We start from the raw sequence: 23,280 nt of genomic DNA on the forward strand, positions 1-23,280 counted from the left end.
AATGATGGAACGTTAGTCCCAGAACGGGATAGGACTGGTGCTTCCATTAACATGTTATTCTGTTTAAGAGCTTGGGTGAGTATGGGTTTTGTTATGGATGTTTTTGCTGTGTAGAGGAGTTATGTTCTTTACTATTGGATCTTTTTTAATTACAGAAAGCCATGAGATGTTGAATTATTAATCTTTGGTTTATGAAGGTTGGATAAACCGAAACCGGTCCCACTTTTTCCTTCTTTGGACTTACAACAAATTTTATGAAGGTTTGTTTGCCAATTACTTCTACTTGGACTATTAATTGTAATGGCACCTTAAGAGGAAGGCTTGCTTGGCAACTGACAACCAATAGGTTTATAGCAAACAGGATTTTTTTCCTTCTGTATTTGTAATGGAAACGTTGTACATGTCAATATAACCTCGTATATAGTGCTACATGGTTTGCTTTGTTCTTTGCTTATCATTGTATAACTTTGGTTCCACAGTGTATAACTGTGGTTTCACTGGCAACCCTAGAAGTCATTTAGGCAACAGAAAAGCTAAAGGGCGGGAGAACAAGCACAATGGGAGATAAGTGCTTCTTTACAAATCCATGCACTTTCTAAACAGCTATTTGCACAAGTTATCCCTGAGAACTCTTGCCCTCTTAATTCCCATAATGTGTAAGATTGTATTCATGAAGCACCAACTCCATGATACAAACAATGACATTCCAGTGGCACTGATTTATCAGTAAAATGGGTTTCTCTGCTGCATACTTCAGTTGTGTTTTTGAGCGTTTAGTAGCTAACTTTTAAAAAAGGCTGTGGGCCAGTTCCTCTCCCAAGGTCATCCTGACCCCTCCTGCAGAGAATATGTTGGATAAATGAATTTGCAGATAACTGATAAGACTTTGTCAACAAACTCCTTCATCAGCCATATTCTTGCGCTAGGTGGCTGTTTATTATTTCTCTGATATTAGTTTGGGCGGAATGGGATTTAAGATGTACAAAATGCAACAGAAGCATAAGGCAATCTGTACCACTATTTCAGACCTGCTGCAGACACTGATGGGGCTACAGATGTCTTTTGCTTCTGCTGGGAGCAGCTTTACTGAAAGAATCCAGCTGCTTATCTGAAAATGAGTGCCTGGCTTTATAGTTTCATTTTATTTGTGCCAACATTCCACCTAGATGAGAAAGGTGTGCATCATTTGGTTAATAAAACCACCAGAATTTCAAATTTTAAGAAATTGTTTTCCTTCATCCAGCAAGTATTTTTTTATAGTATGGGGATCCTATATGTGCACAAAACCCCTCTAACTTCCCCCTTTACTTCAGTAGAACTTCTGTAGAAGGGACGACTCCAGATGTAGAAGTATGGAGAGCAACCCCTAAAATAGATGGGACATCAAGCTGATATATAAGAATGGCTGTGTGGAGGAAAACACAGTCAAGTAGCAGATGACCCATAAGAGACAAACGGAAGTGGCTTTCAATTGCTTGCCTCTGCTTAGCAGTCTGATGGAGGCCAAGCTGCTCACTTTTGGCTAGGATTCTGGCAGCGGGCCCATTCTGTGCTGAGGAGAGACAGAAGTAGGGGCGGGGTAGAGAAGTCAGCCCTAGCCATCTTCAGCAACAGGAATAGGGTTGCCAAGTCCAATTCAAGAAATATCTAGGGACTTTGGGGGTGGAGCCAGAAGACATTGGGGGTGGAGCCAGGAGCAAGGTTGTGAACTCCAAAGGGAGTTCTGGCCATCACATTTAAAGGGACCACACACCTCTTAAATGCCTTCCTCCATTGGAAATAATGGATAGGGGCACCTTCTTTTGCTGAAACTTTAGTGCCTCTATCTAAAAAAACAGCCTCTCCAGAGCCCCAGATACCCACGGATCAATTCTCCATTATAACCTATGGGAATCAGTCTCCTTAGGGAACAATGGAGTGCCCAGCAGACATTTCCTCCCCTCCCGCTTTCTGATAACCCTGAAGCGGGAGCAGGGCCCCTAAACTGGTGGATCCCCTGCCCCCACCTGTGGATTGGCAGCCCTAACAAGAGGCTGGTTGGCTCTGATGGATAGGATCTGGTGACTGGGGGAGAAGAGGAGAGGTGGAGCTTAGAGAAGGGATGGGGAGAGAAGAAGAAGCTATCAGGCAGAGCTGGGGAGAAAGCAAGCTGGGCGTCTGAGGCTATGTTGGTGGTGACCCAACAGGGTGGAGGAGGACAGTGGTAACTTAACCCCCACTCCTTTCATTCTGAGACCTCTAGCAGCTCTCAGGGCTCACAAAGGCAACAACAAAAGGCAGCAGACCCCTGGTAGGGCATGACAGAATTGTACCATTAATGTCAGTCATTTGTGAAAATAAAAAGTGCACTAGAAAATGTGTTGTTTTTTTCCATAAAAATGCATATAAATTGACAGTTGAATAAAAACTTTGTTCCTCAATCAGACTAACTCATCCATTTTCAAACTGACTCTCAGAAAACCACCAAAGGGGAGAGAACAATGGAAGTTCCACAAACACAATTAAGACATAGCACAGATTTGATCTTTCATGGTGAGACTACTCATTGTCTTTGGTTTGGAAGGCTGAACAGGTGAAAAGAAGAAGGCGCCATGACCCGTAGCACAGGGAGAATGGAACTGGTATCTGATCAGCCAGGCTTTTTGCTCAGATATCTGGTGTCTGACATTTATTCCCATGATAACAATTTGGCAGAGCAGATACGTTGCATGCAGAAGGTTCCACTGTCAATTCCTTGCCTCTTCAATTAAAGAAAAAGGATCTCTGGGAGCAGGGATGGGAATGACCTCTGCCGGGGGGAGCTGCTGCAAGTTAGGAAGAGATGAATTCTGGGCTAGATGGAAAAATAGTATTGCTCAGAACAAGGCAGTTTCGTATAGTCACTAAATAAGTCTGCAGCAATCAGTAAGGTCTTTGGGGGGGAGGGCATGAACACAAAAGGAAGTAATAATAGAAGATTTTATCACTGTCTCTCAGCACCGAAAATAAATTCAGTTTAAGGGAGTGTGTTTATATTGTGTTGACACCAGGACATATAATGTGGTCCCCCAGTAATCAGTCTAGATACTCTGGCCACAGTTAGGCAGCCAACAGGCTAAAGGCTGCAGATTCTGTGTTACATTTGTACAGCTGGAGCTTTGATGGGTAAGGGGAGATCAAGGAGACTATTCTCTCTTCTTTAGCAATTGCCTGTTTTCGTAGGGAAGCACATATTACCCTTTGATAACTCTTGGCAAAAATCTATTGTTGACCTTCTTTAAGTCACATGATTCAGAGGAACCAGTGAATAAATTGTTCCATCGCTGGTTTTAGGAGCTGGTGTGTAGTGCCCATTTTTCATATGGGTTGTATGAACAGAAGAAGAGGTTTCCGTTCTGTAAATCTGCGCGTGCATCTCACAGCATCCAAATTTGCTCAGCAAAATGAAGAAATCCCTTCGGAAAGTCTTGGTGAAGATGGCATACAAGAAGGGATTGGCACATGAGTTGATGGGATAGAATAAAACAAGGAGGATCTTTGAGTTGGACACAGTGATGAGAGGGACCTTGAGAGATGCTGATATGGCAAAAAAGGAGATGGGCGCCATGCAGAGGAAGTCTGTGAAGATCAGTATGGCCATGCGCTTGGCAATTTTGGTGTCACTGTTAGATGAGAAGACGTTGGGATTCCTGACAGTGAAGTAAATGCTGATGTAGCAAGTGCAAATGATGAGGAAGGCCAAAATGTTCAGGATCAACAAAAACATGATATATGCCTGAGCAAGTGGAGTTTCTACATCCATGGGTAGGCAGATGCTGACCTTCATGTAGCTACTAACTTGAAATATGGGAAGGATGGCCACAGTGAAAGCAAAGACCCATCCCACCAGCATGATGACCAGTGCATGTCGAAAACGGACCTTGCGATCCAGTTCCATGGCATAAGTGATGGTGTGCCATCTCTCCAAAGTGATGACAGTCAGAGTGTAGACAGAAAGTTCACTTGCAAAAACGGTAAAGAAGCCAGCTGCATTGCAGCCAGCACCGGTTTGCCAATCTATGGCATAGTTGTAATACTGACTTCTAGTCTGTACGTCTTTGAGTGCAATCAACAATAAATAGATGCCGGTACACAGATCTGCAAATGCAAGGTTGCACATTAGGAACCGGGGGACCGTAAGCTTATACTGGCTGGTAATTAGAATTATGAACACTACAAGGTTTCCCATGATTGCCAAGATGTTGATGAACCATATGAGGACTCGGAGAATATTGTAACCCATGATGTCTTCACATGGGTTGAAGGCATCAGGCTCAGGAAAGCAAGTGACTTGAACTTCTTTTTTACACTGGAAGTCAGGGTAGAGATCATCAGTGGAAAAGTCATCTTCAGTTGCAGATCTTTTTTGGAATCTATCTTCAGGATACTCATCAGGGTCTTCTTTGACAGAAAGCTTATTGCATATTGGGTGCAATGCAGCACTGGAATGGGATGAGAGATAATGTAGTTAGTCTAAAAAACAAAGCGGCAGGGGAAAAAGGTACACATTTGCGTTTCCATGAGCAACAGTATTAACTAGTTATATAACCCCTTGAGAAGTGATTTGACACTGTGGCTAAGAGAATGAGTTACAACCCAGAAAGTCCCTGTTTAAAATCTTGCCTGACCCATGAGCTCATTAGATGGCATGAGGCAATTGAATCTCAGCCTCAGCCCTCCTGCTCTGGTATATATTGACCTACCTTATAGGGCTGTTGAAAGGATTACAAGGAGATAATACGTGCTCTGAACCCTCAAAAGTCCTACATAATTCCCAAGTCTTATTAGAACTTAATAGGGCCACATAAGTAGTTATGCCTACAAGAAGCTGGCCATCATGTCTCAGAGTGTGGTAAATTCAAAATTGGATTACTCTAATGTACTCTGGGTGGGTGTATCTTTGAAGACTAGGAAGTTCAGCTAGTCCTGATGGAAGAAACCAGATGATGAAACCAGAGCTGCCAACAGAGAACATACAAAACTTATACTCAATTCAATTACTCTGGTTTCCAGTTACTGACTAAGCACTATTCAAAGTAGTGATTTAGAACATAAAAGCCTGAAGTAGTCTGGTCTTCAGGTCCAAGAGAAACATTTGCTCCCAGGTTCCTCAAGAATTCAGAGAGCACCAGATGGCCCCTTCACTGAGCACTCCTAAAGTTGGATATGTTAGCTACAAGTAGCAAAGTCTCAATAATGACATTCTTCTTGTGGAATACCTTGTTTCAGGATGCCCCCCAGCCCCTTAACTTGCCCCTTTCACAAACTGGTTAAAATCTTTTCATTGAGGCCAGTCTCTGATTAAGCACCAACATGGTTTCCAATTCCATTGTGGCTGTAGGAATGCTGTTGGAAATTGTTTTAAATGTGGTTCTATTTTGTAATTGTACTGTAGGCCACCTGAAAGACTTTTGTGTTAAGTGGGATATTGACATTTTGAAATGAATAAATACATGTAGAGATTCAGCAACCAACTGCTGATCTCAAAGCCTCCTGAGACAAGAGCCCACTGATGCTGCAGCAACATTTGTACAGGGGATTTCAAGAAGTGACAACACCTCAAAAGACAAAAACAACAGTAAACATAGGAGAGATATCATGGTAATGCAGTTTCCTAAGAGGCAAACTGATCTTTGTGTCAGACAGGACAAGAAGGTGGGTTGCATTTCCTAATGGGCTCTGTCAGCTTCACAAGTTTAAACATCCAGTCTGCTTTTGATAGGCCTGAGGACAAAAGGAAGTGAATTGCTGATTCCCAGACAGGTAAAGTAAGAATTTTAATCTCTGTGGCTCTCTTTAGAGGATTGGGCTGTAATGTGAATCTCTTTTGTGTTTTCAAACTTTTATGTACCTTTCAATTCTGAAAATCTGACCAATAAATCTGTTTAGAGATCAAGCTGTAAATACTTTGCCTTCACTCATAGTGGCTTACATTGTTTTCCTCTCCTCCATTTTTATCCTCACAACAACCCTGTGAGGTAGGTTAGGCTGAGTGTGTGTGACTGGCTCAAGATCACCTAGGAAGCTTCCATTGCCAGGATGGGGATTTGAACCTGATGCCTCCCAGATTCTAGTCTGACACTCTAGCTGCTATGACAAAGAAAGTCCTGCTGAGTTCAATAGTGTCCATTCTCTGGTAGCTCTCCTTAATATTGCAGCATTATACTTCCCACTGTGTCCTTATTATGTGAACCATGATACTGAGAGAGCCAAAAGTTGACAAATGGACTCTGTTCATGAATGACCCTAGTCAGAGCCATGCAGCGAAGGTCAGTCTGTCCAAATCCCAGTCCTTCATTGTTCCACTATTCCTGAATTTTTCAAATTAATTAATTCCAGAGTTGGAGCAAACATGCTGGAGAACTTGTCTTTGATGCAACTATCAGTTCTTGCAGCTCATTTGCATCATCCTACAGAACGTTTATGAAGTCGTATGAGATGGCAGTCAAGGCTGCAAAGAAAAATTACTTTGCAACCAAGATTGCATCTGCAAATTCGCGCCCAGCACAATTATTTAGAATAATTGGGGACCTGATAACATTGCCACAAGGCAAACAAAACATTAGAGAATTGGAGATTGGCTGTGAGGCATTTGCGAAATATTTTGCAGATAAAATCTCATTGCTCCGCCAAGACCTGCCTACCACCTTGGATACAGTGAGCGAAATTGAGGCTCCGGGCCTGTCTTCGGATTTGGTGCTGGACCATTTCGACCCACTCAACCTGGAGGAAGTCGATAGGATCCTCTCTGCTGCTCGCCCAACAACATGCGATCTGGATCCTTGCCCCTCTTGCCTGATTAAATCCTGCCAGAGGGAGCTTAGATGTCCTTTACGGGACATCATAAATAGATCCCTCACCGAGGGGCACTTTCCAACGCCCTTGAAAGAGGCGCTGGTTCGCCCTCTTTTAAAAAAATGTACAGCAGACCCGGCCGAATTGGCGAATTACCGGCCGGTGTCCAATTTACCATTTTTAGGTAAAATCATTGAGAGGGCAGTGGCGTTGCAGCTTCAGAGGTTCCTAGATGACGCTTCCGTCCTTGACCCGTGCCAGTCTGGGTTCCGACCGGGCCATGGGACGGAGACGGTGCTGGTCGCCTTGGTAGATGACCTCCAGCGACATCTGGATCGGGGCGGCACTGCGGTACTGATGTTACTAGACCTGTCGGCGGCATTTGATACAGTCGACCATCAGTTACTAAAGTGCCGCCTCACCGACATAGGGGTTGGGGGGTTGGCCTTGCAATGGCTTTCCTCCTTCCTCTCCGGTCGGGGACAAAGGGTGGCTATTGGGGGGGAGCGATCCCAGAGGCGCACACTTGATTGTGGGGTGCCTCAGGGGGCAGTTCTCTCCCCAATGTTATTTAACATTTATATGCGCCCCCTTGCCCAGATTGTCCGGAGGTTTGGGCTGGGTTGCCATCAATATGCGGATGACACCCAGCTCTATCTGCTAATGGACGGCCGGCCCGACTCCGCCCCGGGGAATCTGGATCGGGCTTTACAGGCTGTAGCGACGTGGCTCAGGTTGAGTGGGCTGAAGTTGAATCCAGCGAAGACAGAGGTCCTTTGCGTGGATCGCGGCGCTCTAGGAGGGGAAATAGCTCTCCCAACCTTCGACGGCGCGCTATGAAACCCGCGCGCCAGGTAAAGAGTTTGGGCATTTTACTGGAGCCTTCATTGTCAATGGAGGCCCAGATAGCAGCCACTGCCAAGTCAGCATTCTTCCATCTGAAGCGGGCAAGGCAGTTGGCCCCCTTCCTGGAGCGTCGCGACCTCGCAACAGTGATCCATGCAACGGTCACCTCAAGACTGGACTACTGTAATGCCCTCTACTTGGGGCTACCTCTGTGCCGGACTCGGAAGCTGCAGCTGGTGCAGAAGGCGTCGGCCAGGCTATTATTGGGGCTCTCAAAATGGGAGCACATACGGCCGGGACTGCGCGAACTGCACTGGCTGCCAATTACCTACCGAGTCCAGTACAAAGTGTTGGTTATTACCTTTAAAGCCCTATATGGCCGAGGACCAGCCTACCTAAGGGACCGTCTCTCCCCATATGAACCCCAGAGGGCACTGAGGTCGATGGGCAAAAATAAATTGACTATCCCTGGGCCGAGAGAGGTCAAACTTCAAAACATCAGAACTTGGGCCTTCTCAGCCGCGGCTCCTGTACTGTGGAATCAGCTCCCGGAGGAAGTGCGGGCCCTGCGGAACCTTGACCAGTTCCGCGGGGCCTGCAAGACCGCTCTTTTTAGGCAAGCCTATGCTGATATCTGCTGAGTTGCTAAGAATAAGGAGCCGCCATCTACTATACGACTATGGAACCATCTAAACTGGCAGAACCAGCGCCAAACAAGTTTACTGCTGCCAGATTTATTCTATGTAATGAATCATGTATTTTAAATATTTTAACTTAATTAACTGGTTTTTATGTTTAATTTCTTTAATTGTTAAATTTTAAAGTTTTATCCTTTGTTAAATATGTGAAATGTTGTTAGCCGCCCTGAGCCGCCTAGGCGGGGAGGGCGGGATATAAATGTAAATATAAATAAATAAATAAAAAATCATTTCCCCAATTCTGTATAACCAATATGTGTGTCGATGAGGCATGGCAAAAAAGCAACATTGATACAATCATGTCTGACTGCATCCAGATGATATGTGTGGAGGATTTTACTTATAAACTCCTGCAATTTATTATAAACAACGAGTAAACAGAATCTTGATGTAATAATAAAATAACATCATGATGACTTTTTGGTGGCATTTTAACAAATATGAATAGCTACAGATGTGCTTAGGGAGAACAACATGTAAAAGGAATTTGGAACAAATAGAAGAACTTGATAGTTGTAGCAAACCACACATGCATCAATTTTGAAATTAATTTTAGAAATTCATCCAGTTAAACAAGAATTAGGGAAGAGTGAATTGTAGTATGGAGCAAATTTACAGAACAAAAAAGAATGGAATAATCTGCTTGACTCCAGTTGACAGCTCCATCGCTGAGCCCATTTGTAAAACACAACAAATTCATAAATCAGCCCTTTGCTGTGTATATTTTCAGAGGTGGGATTCAGAATAAGTTAAGTGGGATTCAAGACCTAGTCCCTTGTTATTTCCTGATGTGATAGGTCACATAAGCTCTTTGAACAATTTCAGTTGATATGCAGCTGGCTTGCCTGAAAGAGTTCATCTTTCCAGCCACTTCTGAAATATCCTGAGGGGTTGTGTAATAATATATGATGAAGCTGAGGAACATCAGAACTCTCGTCAAGATGAAAAATAATTTCTCTGCCATTTCCCTTATGCAGCCCTTGATCTAGCAGTCATCAAAGCACAGCTGAACAGGTTGAGCAAGGCAACAGGGTCTGTGGAAGTATAACCCAACTGTCCTGAACTTGTCCACATCTCTTCAACATGGGAATAAGAGAAAGGATATCTGCATGGAAAAGACTTTTCAGGGGTCAGGTTTTTTAGCTGGTCATGGAAACAGAATTCCATTGGTAGCTAGTCTCACATTTCTTCCTTCCTATTCCACCCCCCACCAGTTACTACTTAGCAACTTAAACCTGATTCAGACATTCAGCATGAAACGCAAAGGGCCTGCATGTCTGAATGTGCCCTAGAAATTAAAACCTTCCAGTGTGTGTGTTACTAATAAGAGATCATAGTGATAACTCTGCTTTTGGTCAATCAGTGGCACTGCATGTGATTCAATCACAAATGTTTCCAAATTGTCTGGAATCCAGCCAAGCCATGTCTGCAAATTTGCTGCCTGCAATCCACTGGGCATGTAAAAGTTCAATGAATGGCCTGTTTCTGCTGCCAATCTGGATCTTACTAGACCCCACTTTCTGAAGTCACATGGAGGTGGGTAATGAACGGCGACTTGGTGCCTTTGAAGTAGGCTTCCTTGGGAGATTTGCCTGACACTTTCTTTGGTAATGACTGGATGTCAGACAAAGACTTTTCCACCAGGCATTCAGTGGTTTGGATATAGCCTCTCTCAGTTTGTTCTGAAAATCAGCTTTGGTTTGGGTTTGTTTTCTTTTGTTGCAATTAAGATCTCTGAAACTTTTGCTGCAGGTTCATCAATTTAGTTGTTTTGTTGAGATTTATTTTATGTATGCTTTATTAGCAGCTTTGGGCAAATGTTGCTAATTTAGAAAGTGGTATATAAATGATTTTAACAAGCAAATAAACAAAATGGCCATCCTCAGGCTGCATTTTTATTCATGGGAAACAACAACCACCATATATATATTGCCTCTTGCAAAAAGAAGAAAAAAGTTTCTCTCCATTCACATATTCTTCCTCTACTCAGAGCTAGAGCCCACTGCATGTTTGGGTTTTTAACAGGTTTCCTGGTCTCAGCTTGGGTTGCTTGCAGCCACATTACAGTTGTGGGGAATGGCTGCTGCTTGCAAGGGCTCCTGCCTCCCCCCCTGAGTCTTTTTCCCATGCTGAAACAGTGCTTGTGGGAGATTTCCCTATTTTTCCTTCTCCATGTTCACAGAATCTTCCAGAACTCAGACCTAATGTGTTAAAAAGCCAAATGTGTTGTTTGGCCCTCAGGCTACTTGACATTTTAAAACAAAAACTCAGAGGAAAAAGATCACTCTCTGTGACATGCAACTTCAGCTTCATTGAGGCAGCATATCTGTTTCAGGGGGTGTATGACCGAGAGTGGCGATTCACTTGATCAAATGTGGTTCTGTACAAACGTCAAATTAAACTCCTTACTGGCCATTTCCACTGGAATAACTGCAGCAGCAAAATAATACACAACAAAAGAATCTTGTGATTCCAGAAAGACTATGTCATAGGTTCATCATGCAGTTATCTTCAGCCATTGCGGAAGCTGTCCTCTGCCATGGCTTGCACTTCCTCTGGCATTGGGCACTTCTGCATGTGCCTGACCAGTGTTTTCAAAGTAGCTTTGATCTAATGTGAGATGCACACGTTCAACCATGCAGGACTGCCCCTGTAACAGCTGAGCAGCCAACCATGTGGAATGAAGGCACAGGACTTCCAAGAGTCACCACGGCCCCTGGACAAAGACTGCATCTGCCCTCTCCATATGACCCTGATCGTAACAAAACAAATCACTTGGCTGGCTGTCACCACTCATCTATAATCATAAAAGCATTCCCATGTCTATCTGTCCATCCATTTGTGGCAAGCATAATGCATCAGAAAATAAGACTAAATTATGAACTTACAGTATGCATATAATATTTGTTATTTTAAATGCTATTTTCAATGTATTCTGAATCTATTGAATGACTTCATTATCTTTTTATTTTCGTTGGTATATCGACATGCAGAATGGAATATTTCTTTATGTATTCTTATTTCTATTTACTTCCTCCTCCCCTTCCCCTCTCCAATGGAAACTTAATAAAAATTTTAAACTAGAAAATAAGACTAAATAACCCTAGGAATCACAAGACTGGCCACTAGCTTCAGGATGATCATGGGAGTTCCAAGGTCAAAAGTAAATTGGGATATCTTGGCCTAGTTATCTCCAGACCACCCCTCCTCCATGCTATTTGCAATGGAAGCTAAACTTTGTAGTGATTAAAATGCCACACTAGGATCTGGGAAATCCAGGTTCAAATAACTGTTCTGCCACTGAAGCTTGCTGGGTGACCTTGGGCCTGTCACACACTCAGCCTAACCTGCCTCTCACAGTTGTTGTGAGGATAAAATGGAGGAAAGGATAATGATCTAATGTGCTTTGGGAGGGGGAGGGAGAAATTAAAAGTGGGGCTAGACAAATGGTAGATCATGAAAGGAAAAAACAAAAACAAAACAAAGGTGGAAAAAAGTGTGGAAAAGAGTTATAGAAAGATGGGAAAAGACAACAAAAGTTTGGGGGTATTTTTAGCTTCTGCATGCTAACAGGACTTCCCCTTTGCAAGATCTGGCTGTTCAGAAGCTGCGTGGAACTAAAGGAAAATAAGGACCATTGACTGATGGAGACCTTGTTAGGAGGTTGCATTAAAGTTGCCAGCTCTGGGTTAGGAAACACCTACAGATTTTGGGAATGGAGCCTCGTTTGGGACCTCAGCAGGGTACAATGCCAGAGTCTACCCTCCAAAGCAGCCATTTTCTCCAGGGGAACTGGTCTTTCTTGTCCGGAGATCAGTCAAAATAACAGGAGATCTTCAGGCCCTACCTGGACTTTGGCAACCTTAGGTTGCACCCTGCAAACACTTTCCCTCAGTTTCCTAGTAAATGTTGTTAAAGCAGGCCAGCCAACAGACTCTGGGTGCTTTTTACTGTGCTTCTAGTGGCTGCAGTCAGAACTGCATTAGAGGGTTTTTTTCATTGCATTCTTTCACCCCTGGCTAGTATTTGGATGGGAGACCAGGGTCATGATGTGGAGGCTGGCCATGGGAAACCACCTCTGAATGTCTCTTGCCTTGAAAACCCTATCAGGGTCGCCACAAGACAGCTGTGATTTGATGGCAAAAAAGGGCTTCTGTGAGCAAAAAAGCCCACATTGTCAGACACAACACATTGATTGGGTAGCTTTCAAAAAAATGAAGCAATGCAAGAGATGGATGGAGGTGCATCACAGTACCATGTAGACTTCAAATGAACACAGAATCCAACCAATGAAATGGCATTAAAATGAATTGTATGCTAGCATAGGGTTCCTGACCTCCCGCTGGTTTCCCCCCAATTTCAGGGCCTCCAACCTGCTGGCACAGGATTGGCCGGTGGAGGGTGCCCCGCACCAAAGAGCTTTGTTGGTGCCTGATGTGCCTGGCTCAATGTTTTCACTTGGAAGTGACCAGGCATGTCGCGCAGTAATGCTCTTGCATTTGGGTAAAAAAACTCTATGGTACCATAAACGTTTTTTTTTAACCACCCAAATGCTAGAGCATCCCTGAACAATGTGCCTGGTGTGATTACATCACTTCCGAGTGTTTTCATTGCACCTGTTGGCAGCCAGGTAAAACCTGACAATCCTATGCTAGCAGCAGCTAGTGATGGGCAACACACTATTTGTAGTTAACATCCATAGAGAGAGAAGCATTGAATCATTTGCTAACCCAGTGACTGTCACCACATTTTGTGGCAGCAAACCTATCCATTCATTTTGCATTGTGTGTGGAAGTATTTTCTTCTGTTTGTCCTGAATCTACCCACCAATCATTGGATGATCCCAATTTTTAGTGTTAAAGAGAAAAATTCCTATTCATTTAATCTCACTGTTACTTTATTGGTTTTGGATTATGATTCATTTTATATTATGTTGTATCTTTTTTGTTACTATGCATACCACATCTTGAGCGCTTGAAGTGGGATACCATTGACAACCAACACAACACAAACCCTGGCCTTCAGGAACACAAGGCTGTCTGCTTCCTAGGAGAAGCAGCTGTGTGGAACCTGAAATTAAATCTGCACCACTGAATTTGACCCACACGGAAGAACCATCACCTTATTTCTTTGATTTGTTTCCTCAAAGCTTTAGGCAGGAACAAAACCAGCTCTTCTGTGGTGGAGGATAGGAGACCAAACTTCATTGTGATGCCAAGGGCAGTGGCAAAAAGAAGCCTTGGATAACTCCTCTGTGTGGGAGAGCTCAGCTGTGAGAAGGCCCTGAAGAAGTGTTTATCTTTCTGAAGTTAAGGAGGGGAAACATTACTCAACAAGGAGATCTTCTCTTACATGGCCAAGGGCACAGGCTTGCGAGAGCAGTTTAAAGAGATTACATGTAACCCTGATGTTTCTCCCCCACTCTCTCCTATGTTTCCTCTCATTTCTCTCCCCTCAAAAATGCTTAAAATAATTTCATCTGTTGTGAGATGTCCTAGTTTGTCCTGAGCTCTAAATAAATAGAACAACCACCATGACCATTTCTAGCTGGTACTAAAGATCTCTGTTTTTCAAAGTATCTGCATCCATAACTTTTGCTCTACCTGGAAAGCTGTCACAACCAGGGACTCTAGTAGCAGAGGGGTGCAAAGAGGAAGAGTCTCAGGCAAGGTTCAATGACCCATACCTGGATACACTCAAAATAGATTTTAAAGAAATCTAGTCTTAATCAGGTGCCATTAGGAAAGGGCAGAGATGGTGACACACATACTTCCATGTTTTAGACCAAATGCTTCTGATCAACACACTGATTAGTTTATTTTAAAGCAATGTATTCAAAGCACTGTATTTTAAGAGTGATTGCCATAGGTACTCCTTATGAGTCATAGCAAACTATAGTAATTTAATTCCTTTCACTTTAAAAAAAGAAGTAAAGAGATCTGCTTCACCTGTTTACAGGGGTACAAGTGGGCAGTGGTAGCCCATGTCTCTCCAGTAGGATTGCCAATTCCCAGGTGGGGGCAGGGGATCCCCTGGATTGGAGGCCCTCCCCCCACTTCAGGGTCATTAGAAAGCAAGGGGGGATGTCTGCTGGGCACTCCATTATTCCCTATGGAGAACGATTCCCATAGGGTATAATGGGGAATTGATCCGCAAGTATCTGAGGCTCTGGGAAGGGGCTGTTTTTTGAGGTAGAGGTACCAAATTTGCAGCATAATATCTGATGCCTCTCCTCAAAAGACCTTCCAAGTTTCAAGTCTTAGCCAGGTTAGCTGCCCTGAGCCTGTCAGGGGAGGGTGGGATATAAATCTGATTAGACAGATGATAGACAGACAGACAGACAGATAGACAGACAGACGGACAGACAGACCAGGGGGTCCAATTCTATGAGCCCCAAAAGAAGGTGCCCCTATCCTTCATTATTTCCAATGGAGGGAAGGCATTTAAAAGGTGTGCGGTCTCTTTAAATGTGATGGCCAAAACTCCCTTTGGAGTTCAATTGTGCTTGTCACAACCTTGCTCCTGGCTCCACCCCAATGTCTCCTGGCTCCACCCCCAAAGTCCCTAGATATTTCTTGAATTGGACCTGGCAATCCTACTCTCCAATAATATGAGACTGGGGTTGTCAGGTCTCCCTGGCAGCAGCCCACAACTCAGGAGAAAAGTGAGCCAAAAATCAGTTGTGTTGATCATGTGGCATCATTTCCAGGGTGAACTTCTACACATCATACCCTTTAGCATGTTTTGAGGATAATATGGAAGAGGGGAGAGAGTTCCTTGGAGGAGGGGAGGGCAGGATATAAATCAAATCAGTCAATAAATAAAATTGATGAAGGACAACAACGAAGCATTTAAAGAATGAAAATTTCTGAAGACAGGATCTCAGTATCCTGGCCTAATTTGTTTCCTAGTATACAGAAACTCTCTGTTCATGTCCTAAGGAATGCTATTAAGAGAAGATTCTCCATCAACAATTTTCTTTCTCATGGATGTTGTACAACTGATGTGGATAGAAGGTGGACCATGGTCCACAGGACAATTTCCGCAGGACCTTCCAATACCTGCAGGTTATTTTACAAAGAATATAGGACTAGATGAGTTTTGATATGCTTCAGTGAATCCCTCATCACAAATCAGCTACACTTCAACTATTAAGAGACTGAGTATTCAGTCTTGCTTTTTAAATGTACAATAACAATGGTAGATCTTGGGGAATCTAGTGTGTGTATGTGTGTTTAAAAATAGACCACACAGGAGCAGTCGACTTATTCCTGCTTTAACACCTTAAAATAGTAAACCAGTTAAGCATCATCAGCAACACAAACCAACAGAGCTTCTGGGTTAATTAACTTGATCACTGTGCAAATCTCAAGCAATACTTGAAAAGACAAAGATACATGATGAGGACCCTTGATATTCGAAGCTCTGCATTATCTCACTGATGACAAATCAGTGGCAAGGAAACCTGATGGAAGAGGTTGAGACGAACCCATGATTAGCATCAGTGAAACTCCACAGGAGATAATTTAAAAAAAAAAAAATCAGGAATGTAAACCCATAGTGGGAATATCCATTTCATTGCACACATTCCTATTCTCCTCAAAAGCAAAGCCTAGGGGTCTTCCACAGTGCCCAAATCTGTTTTACTCTCTCCACCTTCCCTACAAATAGAAAACTCTAAGAACAACCTAAGTTGACCAAAGTGTTTCTTACATTGGTCTTTTCACAAGAATACATGATACAAGTCATGGAGATGGCAGAGTATGTCCTTAAAGCAGCATCTGTTTCTCAAAAGCAAAAATCTCCTTCCTACACCCAAAGATAGTTCTTGTGGACTAAATCTCTGACTCATAGAGCTAGGAGGCAACATAAGGGGAAGGTCCTGGCCTCTATCCCCTGTTGTTGCCTCCTGGTTGGCCTCTGTTTCACACAGGATGCTGGACTAGACAGACCACTGGTCTGATCCAGCAGAACTCTTCATATGAACCAAAACAGACTTCAAAATTCAAGGCATATGGAGATACTCACTTTTGTTTTGTCCAGTTTGCAAAAGCACAGCAGTGACTTGGGTAAGTAAGGCTTGCTTCCATCAAGGCACGAAACTTCTCCATGGCAGGTAGTTTTTTTAAATTGTAGGTAGATTTTGCAACCAGCTTGCTAATGTGCTCCAATCCAATGCTGGGCAGGAAGCTGATCTTTGTCTCGGAAATATCCCTTTAAGAAGAAATGGGATGGTTTCTAATTCAAAACAGTTCCCCTCCAAAATGACGAAGACATTTCAGATTCAATGGAACTTGAAAAAAGCTCTCTGATAAATCATGGCAAGTAAAAAGAGAATGGACAGCACAAGTCCCATTGAACCCAATGAGCCTTCCTTCTGAGTAAACATTCAAAGGCTGGGCTAGATGACCAGAAAGTGTGTATTCTCAAGGCACAAGAACCGCGTTCCATGTCATACTGGGATTACTTTAAAAGAAATGATGCATTTTTACCTAATTGTATCTATATTTCTCTCCAGTGTGGTAAAAACATTTCAGGGTGGCATTTTTCAGCTGGAAAATGGCATGGGAGGGAAGGGCATCTGTCTTCCCTCTAAATAGCAGATTCAACAACTGAAGTTGGGGAGGGAAAAATTATTTGAAAGTCAGCACAGGACTACACACAGTGGCCGTTCTAGTCTCATTTATAGATTCAGAACTTTGTGATAGGGTTACTGATGCTAGAAAAATATTGGGTTGGTTATTTCAGCTAGGGTAACAGGATGCAAAGATCTCCTGTATGCTGGGTTGGAGGATTCCTCCACATGTGCATCTTTCTCACTCCTTTCCTTAACAAGCCCCAAGTGCCCTCCTTCCCTAGCAAACATCCAAGGCAGGACACATGGAAGTGCCTCTGAAGACCATCTTAGTAATAGCAGCAAAGGCAAAGGAGGTGACAACAGGCACAGATTGCACCTGCCGTCTCCTCCCATATTGGCATCTTCTGCCAGTTTGGCACCCCAGGTGGCTGCTGAGGTCACTAGTGCAGTGAACCGGCTCAGCTCCAGTGCTCATTTGCCTCTCCACTTCTTCCCTGCCAACAACACACAGCCCTGTTTGTTCTTAGGCTTTGTGTGAAGTTTCATCTCATCCACACTGATCTTTCAACTGTCAGAGAAACACCCCTCTTTGTCAAAGTTTATTTTTATCTATTTATTTCAAAAATTTCTAGCCTACTTCTTTGTAGTACAAAGGGGCTTATGAGAAAGTATAAAAACAATACATAAAAGACAATATAGCAAGCAACATTAGCGATAAAATAATCAGGCCCCAAGTTCAATGCCCCCCTCACTTGAATCCATGGCCAATATCAATAAAAGCACAAGCCAAACAAAGGTGAACAAGCCCAGAAATGCACTTAACAATCCCAAAAATATGCCAGCAGAGCTAGACAAGTCAAAGGGCTACCTTCTAACAACCTGTTAACATAAAATGACATCATAGTACTCAACTTTCTAAATACCCAGCAAAGGTGCCTTATGCACCTCCTTTTACAGGCCACTCCTGATAGTGGTGTGGAGGCAACCACCATGATGGCTATCAATGTAACAGAGGCCAAGTGTACTTTGTGAAAAGAGGAAAGTACAGTGGGATAAATTGGCGAGACCTGTTGCATCCATCTTGAGTCCTTAGAATGTCCATGAACATTCTGTGACATTGGATCCAAGTGGGGATTACAGAAGACACAGGAGTGGCTTAGGTGGGCTTGCAAGTGATAGCTCACAGCTAGCTTTTTGCTTAGGAATGAAATGGTAATTGTGTCAAATGCAGCCACAGAGCCTGGCTTTCCAAGGGGGCAGCCATGCTGAACAGCTATGATTGTTTTCCTCGAGAAAATAGCAATGAGAACTGACAAGGAGAAGGCAACAGGTATTCTAATAGGCTCCACACTAGCAGAAGAAACTGCTTGTAGCATTAGTAATTAGGTACTGATAATGAGGTTCAGTGTTTTATATGAGTCTGCAGAGCTCAACAGCTGCGATAAATGGAAACAAATCAGTGTGTGTAGAAAACATCATGCAAAGCATTCAGTGAATTGTGATTTAGCTCAGTGCCGTTTTCACTACACAATGGTGATCTAAAGGAAAGGATACATGGAAAAGAACAATGACACCATCCAATTGAGTAAAGAGGGCCAAGAGAGAGAAGGGAGGCTGCATATGAAAGGATCTGGAGAAACTCTGAGTTAGGACAGGATGAATATAAAATCTGAAAAGGAAAGAAAAAGACAAAAATATAAACTTGCCTATGGCGTCATGCAAAGGTATGAGGGCTGAGATATTAGTAGGGCTGAGAACTCCACTTCTATAACTACAGTATTTTTCCTTTGAGTCCATACAAAATCTCACAGTCCCATCTGATTCCTTCACAAACATAATAGGCAGTCCCCATCACGGAATAGTGGATTTCAAATCATGCCCAGCTTCAACAACTTCCTCCCCTCCTCCTCCACACACTCCTTCTTGGTGCTTGGGCGAAGGCACAGTGGGAGGGCTTCTAATGTCCTGGCCCCACTGATGGACCTCCTGATGGTGCCTGGTTTTTTTTTTTTTTTTGTCACTGTGTGACACAGAGTGTTGGACTGGATGGGCCATTGGCCTGATTCAACATGGCTTCTCTTATGTTCTTATGTTCTCCTCCATTCCTATAACTTGGTAGTGAGCAGAGGAAATGGGATGCTGGTCTTCTGTAAGAATGAGAATGTGGTGCAAAGCAGGCTAGCGCCTCTTGCTTTTGTCCTTTTTGCTCAGCTGTTAGGCAGGGAGCATACATCAGGTCCTGCAATTTCCTGATCCTACGACAGAGGAATTTAGCCAAGAATGTCTAAGATACAGGCTGCATTCAGGCATCACCAACAAACCACAGTCCCTTGAGCTTCCATGTGTCCATCTCCCTTCTTTCCTTCTGCATGGTACTGCAGGTTTAAAACTAAAAAAAAAGGTAAAGGTAGTCCCCTGTGCAAGCACCAGTCGTTTCTGACTCTGGGGTGATGTTGCTTTCACAACATTTTCACGGCAGACTTTTTACGGGGTGGTTTGCCATTGCCTTCCCCAATCATATACACTTTCCCTCCAGCAAGCTGGGTACTCATTTTACCGTCCTCGGAAGGATGGAAGGCTGAGTCAACCTGGAGCCGGCTACCTGATCCAGCTTCCGCTGGGATTGAACTCAGGTCGTGAGCAGAGGGCTCTGACTGCAGTACTGCAGCTTTACCACTCTGCGCCATGGGGCTCTTAGGTTTAGAACTAACCACACTTTATGAGAATGCCCAGATTGGATGGCCTAACAATTTGTTTCTTACTTAACACTCAGGTATCTGAACTATGATTTAATCCTGACTGAAAATCCTGGTTTGTAGGCAAGGAACAAGATCCAGTTTGTTGAAGTGTCCAACAAATTGTGGATGGTTTTAACCAGGAAGCCTTCAGCCTCAGGGCAGCATGCAAGGCAAGGGGCACTTCTGAGGCTGGCAGTCAGACCAAACAAACTAGGGCTTCTTTGAAAGCAGGCATAATAGATAATATTTGGGTCAAACAATGCTTTTTATCAACCAAGTCTGTTGCTGGTGATGGTGGAATCTTTCATCATGTAACACAGTGCAAAGATGCATGTTTTCACACACACAGGCACACACATTATATGGTGTATATATGGTGATTCTGGTGGTGATGTTGGAGATGCCATTTGGATTTTCAGCCACAGACTTCCAAATTTGTTGAACTGGATTTTATAAGATATCTATACGCATAGCCCTTGAAGGGCTACCCTGTATAACATTATAACTACAGGGTAGCCCTTCAAGGGCTATGCGTATAGATTTCCATAGAAAGACAGGATCCCGAGGTAGTGCAGACTTTGGTTGCTCCTCAGCCAAGACTGTCAAGCACAACCTGGAAAGATTAATTAGCACTCCATAGATTTTGATTTATTGCAGTGTTTGCATCCCTCCCTGTCCAATCATTCTGCCTTGATTTGGGAAGAAGGGATTCATGAATAGCTGCTTCTTTGAACTAATGATAGTTATCATTGGGCTCTTCCACACTAATGCCAATATCCCTATCCATAGATCATAACAAGTAAGAACAATCTCTGCTGTGGAATGATTAAGCATCAGAAGAGAGCAGGGTTACCAACCTGGAAGTGTTGCTGTCAAGGCAGGCCCTTGCTGCTGGGTTTTTTAAAAACTTTTTTTTTTAAAAAATTACAGACTACTAGTTTTATTGTGACTATTTCTTTTCTGCAGGTTATTGATGAGGCTGATATTGTTCATCCTATCAGTCCTGCTTTTCAGATGTATTGCTGCTGCTTTTATGATGTTTTATTGGCTTCTGCAGAAATTGTAACTGCGCTTATGCCTTGGGAACTATGGGCAGAGCAGCTCAAGATAGCAAGCTTTCAAATAAATAAATGATAAATCAGTCAGTACATGCAATTGAAATGAATGCATATTCATCCCCTATTTTTCTCTGCCTCTGTCTCCCCTGCATTGTCTCCTTGGTGTCAAATTTTAGATGGTAAGCATCTGAAAGTAGGACTCAGTCTTCTCATTGTCAGTCCATAAAGCATACAAATGGTGCTATATTAATCAACTGATCAAACCATAAATATTTCTTGCCACCCAAATACTGACTCAGAAACAACAAATTCAAGACAACCGATCATGCCATGCCATTTATTAAAATATTGTTCTCTGTGCTGCAAAATATATATAAGCAATTTTGTTTTTGCCAAGCAAAGATGTTATTACGGGTCAATCATTCCTGTAAGTGAAAGTACATTTGGATGTACACTCCAGTGACAGATGACTAGAAGACCTCTCTTTCATGATCTTGGCCAGGATAAGAGAGGCAATTTACCATCCACAGAATGGTGTAATAGAACAGAATAATTCTCATAAAAATAACTCAGTGTTTGAATTTGAACTATTGGATGAATCTGAACTACAGTGAAAACAATTTGATAACCCATCAGAATGAAATTGTGTTTGGCTCCTGCTTACAAAGGCACTGCATTAACTTTTTATGACAAGAAACGATGGTGTGGTTTGCAATTTTTTTTTGCCAACGAACTGCTTATTGCCTGGCGGCTGAAAAAGAAGCTTCAGTTACAGCCTTATCCCAATATAAATAATATAGCCTCTTGTACATCGCCCCCTGGCAATAAACACTATAAGCAGACAGGAAAAGTTTGGAATGTTGTGATTTATGTTAGGTTAGGGATGCTGCAAAACTCAGGGATCATTTCTCACAGACATGCAAGGATCTGACTGAAAACAAGACCTGCTAGGACTTGCTTCAACATCCATGCATATTAAGTGATAAGAGCCAAGCAACATGACTGGAAGAATCAGAGAGTGCAAACCTTGATGGACTGCACCACTCCAGAACAAAAGGCATAAACTTTCTGGAGTATTAAAGAATTGGAGGGGGGAGGAAGCGTGTACTTTTGGGGAGTGTGTGAAATACATGCAGTACCTACTTCCTTAACAAGCCTGAGTGGTTTTTAATACTTTAATTAGGGGTTTTTTTTTAAACAGGAACACACAGGAATGCAGTTCTGGCTGGCTTGCATCAGGGGGTGTGGCCTAATATGCAAATGAGTTCCTGATTTTAATGATATAAATGGAGACCGAGGCCATGGACAGACCACACAGATCTTTCTACAAACCTGAGAAAAGTCCCAGGTTCATCTGAAATCTGAAAAAAAGAAAGGTTAATGGCTTCAAAATAATAGAAGCAGTGTCTGAAGCTTTGAGAAATTAATGTTCTCTACAGCTATTGTTAGGCAACCATAGTACTGCCTGCATTCCAGCCTTGATTTCTGTCAGGAAAGGTAGAGGAAGGGAGCAAGGCCCTTTTCTGTGCTGTTTTGGCCTTTGATAGAGAACTAATAGAGACCAGGCCTGGCAGCAACCACTGAGCTACTTGCTACCACATGACTTTCATGACTCACCCAAACCTGGCTGCTTGCTACTGTTCAACAGCAGTCACCCCACAAAAGCTAGTGCGGTGTAGTGGTTAGAGCTTCAGACTAGAATATGGGAGACTCAGGTTCAAATCCCCACTCTGCCATGGAAGCTCAGTGAGTGGTTTTGGGCCAGTCACACACTTTTAGCCTAACCTACCTCACAGAGCTGTTATGATGATAAAATGAAGGAGAGAATAATGATGTAAGCTGATTTGGATCCCTTCTGTGAAGAAAGATGGGGTATAAATGAAATAAATAACACATATAGCTGAAGATGGCGGGCTGGGGGGAGAAATAAAAGGTAGGCTGGCTGGTAGATGGGAAGGGAGAAGGAAACAAAGAAAGGGGAGAGGATATGGGGGCTGCCAAAAAGAGGGACAGAAGAGATAGTGTTGGGAGAGCGATGCAAGGGAAATTAAATTGCCCTTCCAGAAGTCCTTGTAAATTCCCCACTGCACAACTTAGTCCAGCCCAAAGGCCAGTACTGCTCAAAGTTTTCGAAAGAAAGGCTGCCACAGAATGGGGAGGGAAAGCAGAAGAAAAGGGAAGAAGAAGAGAAGAGACTGGATTGATACTCCACCTTCACTCAAAGTCTCAGAGTGGCTGTGAAGTAGGTGGGGCTGAGAGAGCCCTGAGAGAACAGCTCTGAGAGAATTATATGAATGACCCAAGGACATTCCAGAAGTTGCACATGGAGGAGTGGGGAATGAAACCTGGTTCTCTCTGGTCCATGCACTTAACCACTACACCAAACTGGCTCTCTACTAAACTGTAGTAAAGGTAGGTTAGCTGCTTGGGTGAGAAGCAGGGAAGGAAGCAGGAAAAGGAAGCTATGGGGACTTGAAGGGAAGGAAAAGAAGAAATAGCTAGGGGGAAGGGAAAATGAGATGCCTCTGCAAGTTCTTGCCAGTCCCTTG

At 43.2% G+C, this 23,280-nt stretch overlaps 1 protein-coding gene across 1 annotated transcript in view; it reads right to left on the reverse strand.

Moving 5' to 3' along the window:
- Window positions 1-2,383: 2,383 nt before the first annotated feature.
- Window positions 2,384-23,280, reverse strand: part of FSHR (follicle stimulating hormone receptor) — a 176,347-nt gene continuing 155,450 nt past the window's right edge. The window contains exons 9-10 of the mRNA XM_060248918.1: window positions 16,386-16,571; window positions 2,384-4,460 (exon numbers count right to left, since the gene is read on the reverse strand). Of these exons, the coding sequence (XP_060104901.1) occupies window positions 3,257-4,460; window positions 16,386-16,571 (1,390 nt within the window). The 3' untranslated portion in view covers window positions 2,384-3,256. The remainder of the gene's footprint in view (window positions 4,461-16,385; window positions 16,572-23,280) is intronic.

The sequence above is a fragment of the Heteronotia binoei genome, chromosome 1, assembly GCF_032191835.1.
Source record: "Heteronotia binoei isolate CCM8104 ecotype False Entrance Well chromosome 1, APGP_CSIRO_Hbin_v1, whole genome shotgun sequence".
Taxonomy (NCBI): domain Eukaryota; kingdom Metazoa; phylum Chordata; class Lepidosauria; order Squamata; family Gekkonidae; genus Heteronotia; species Heteronotia binoei.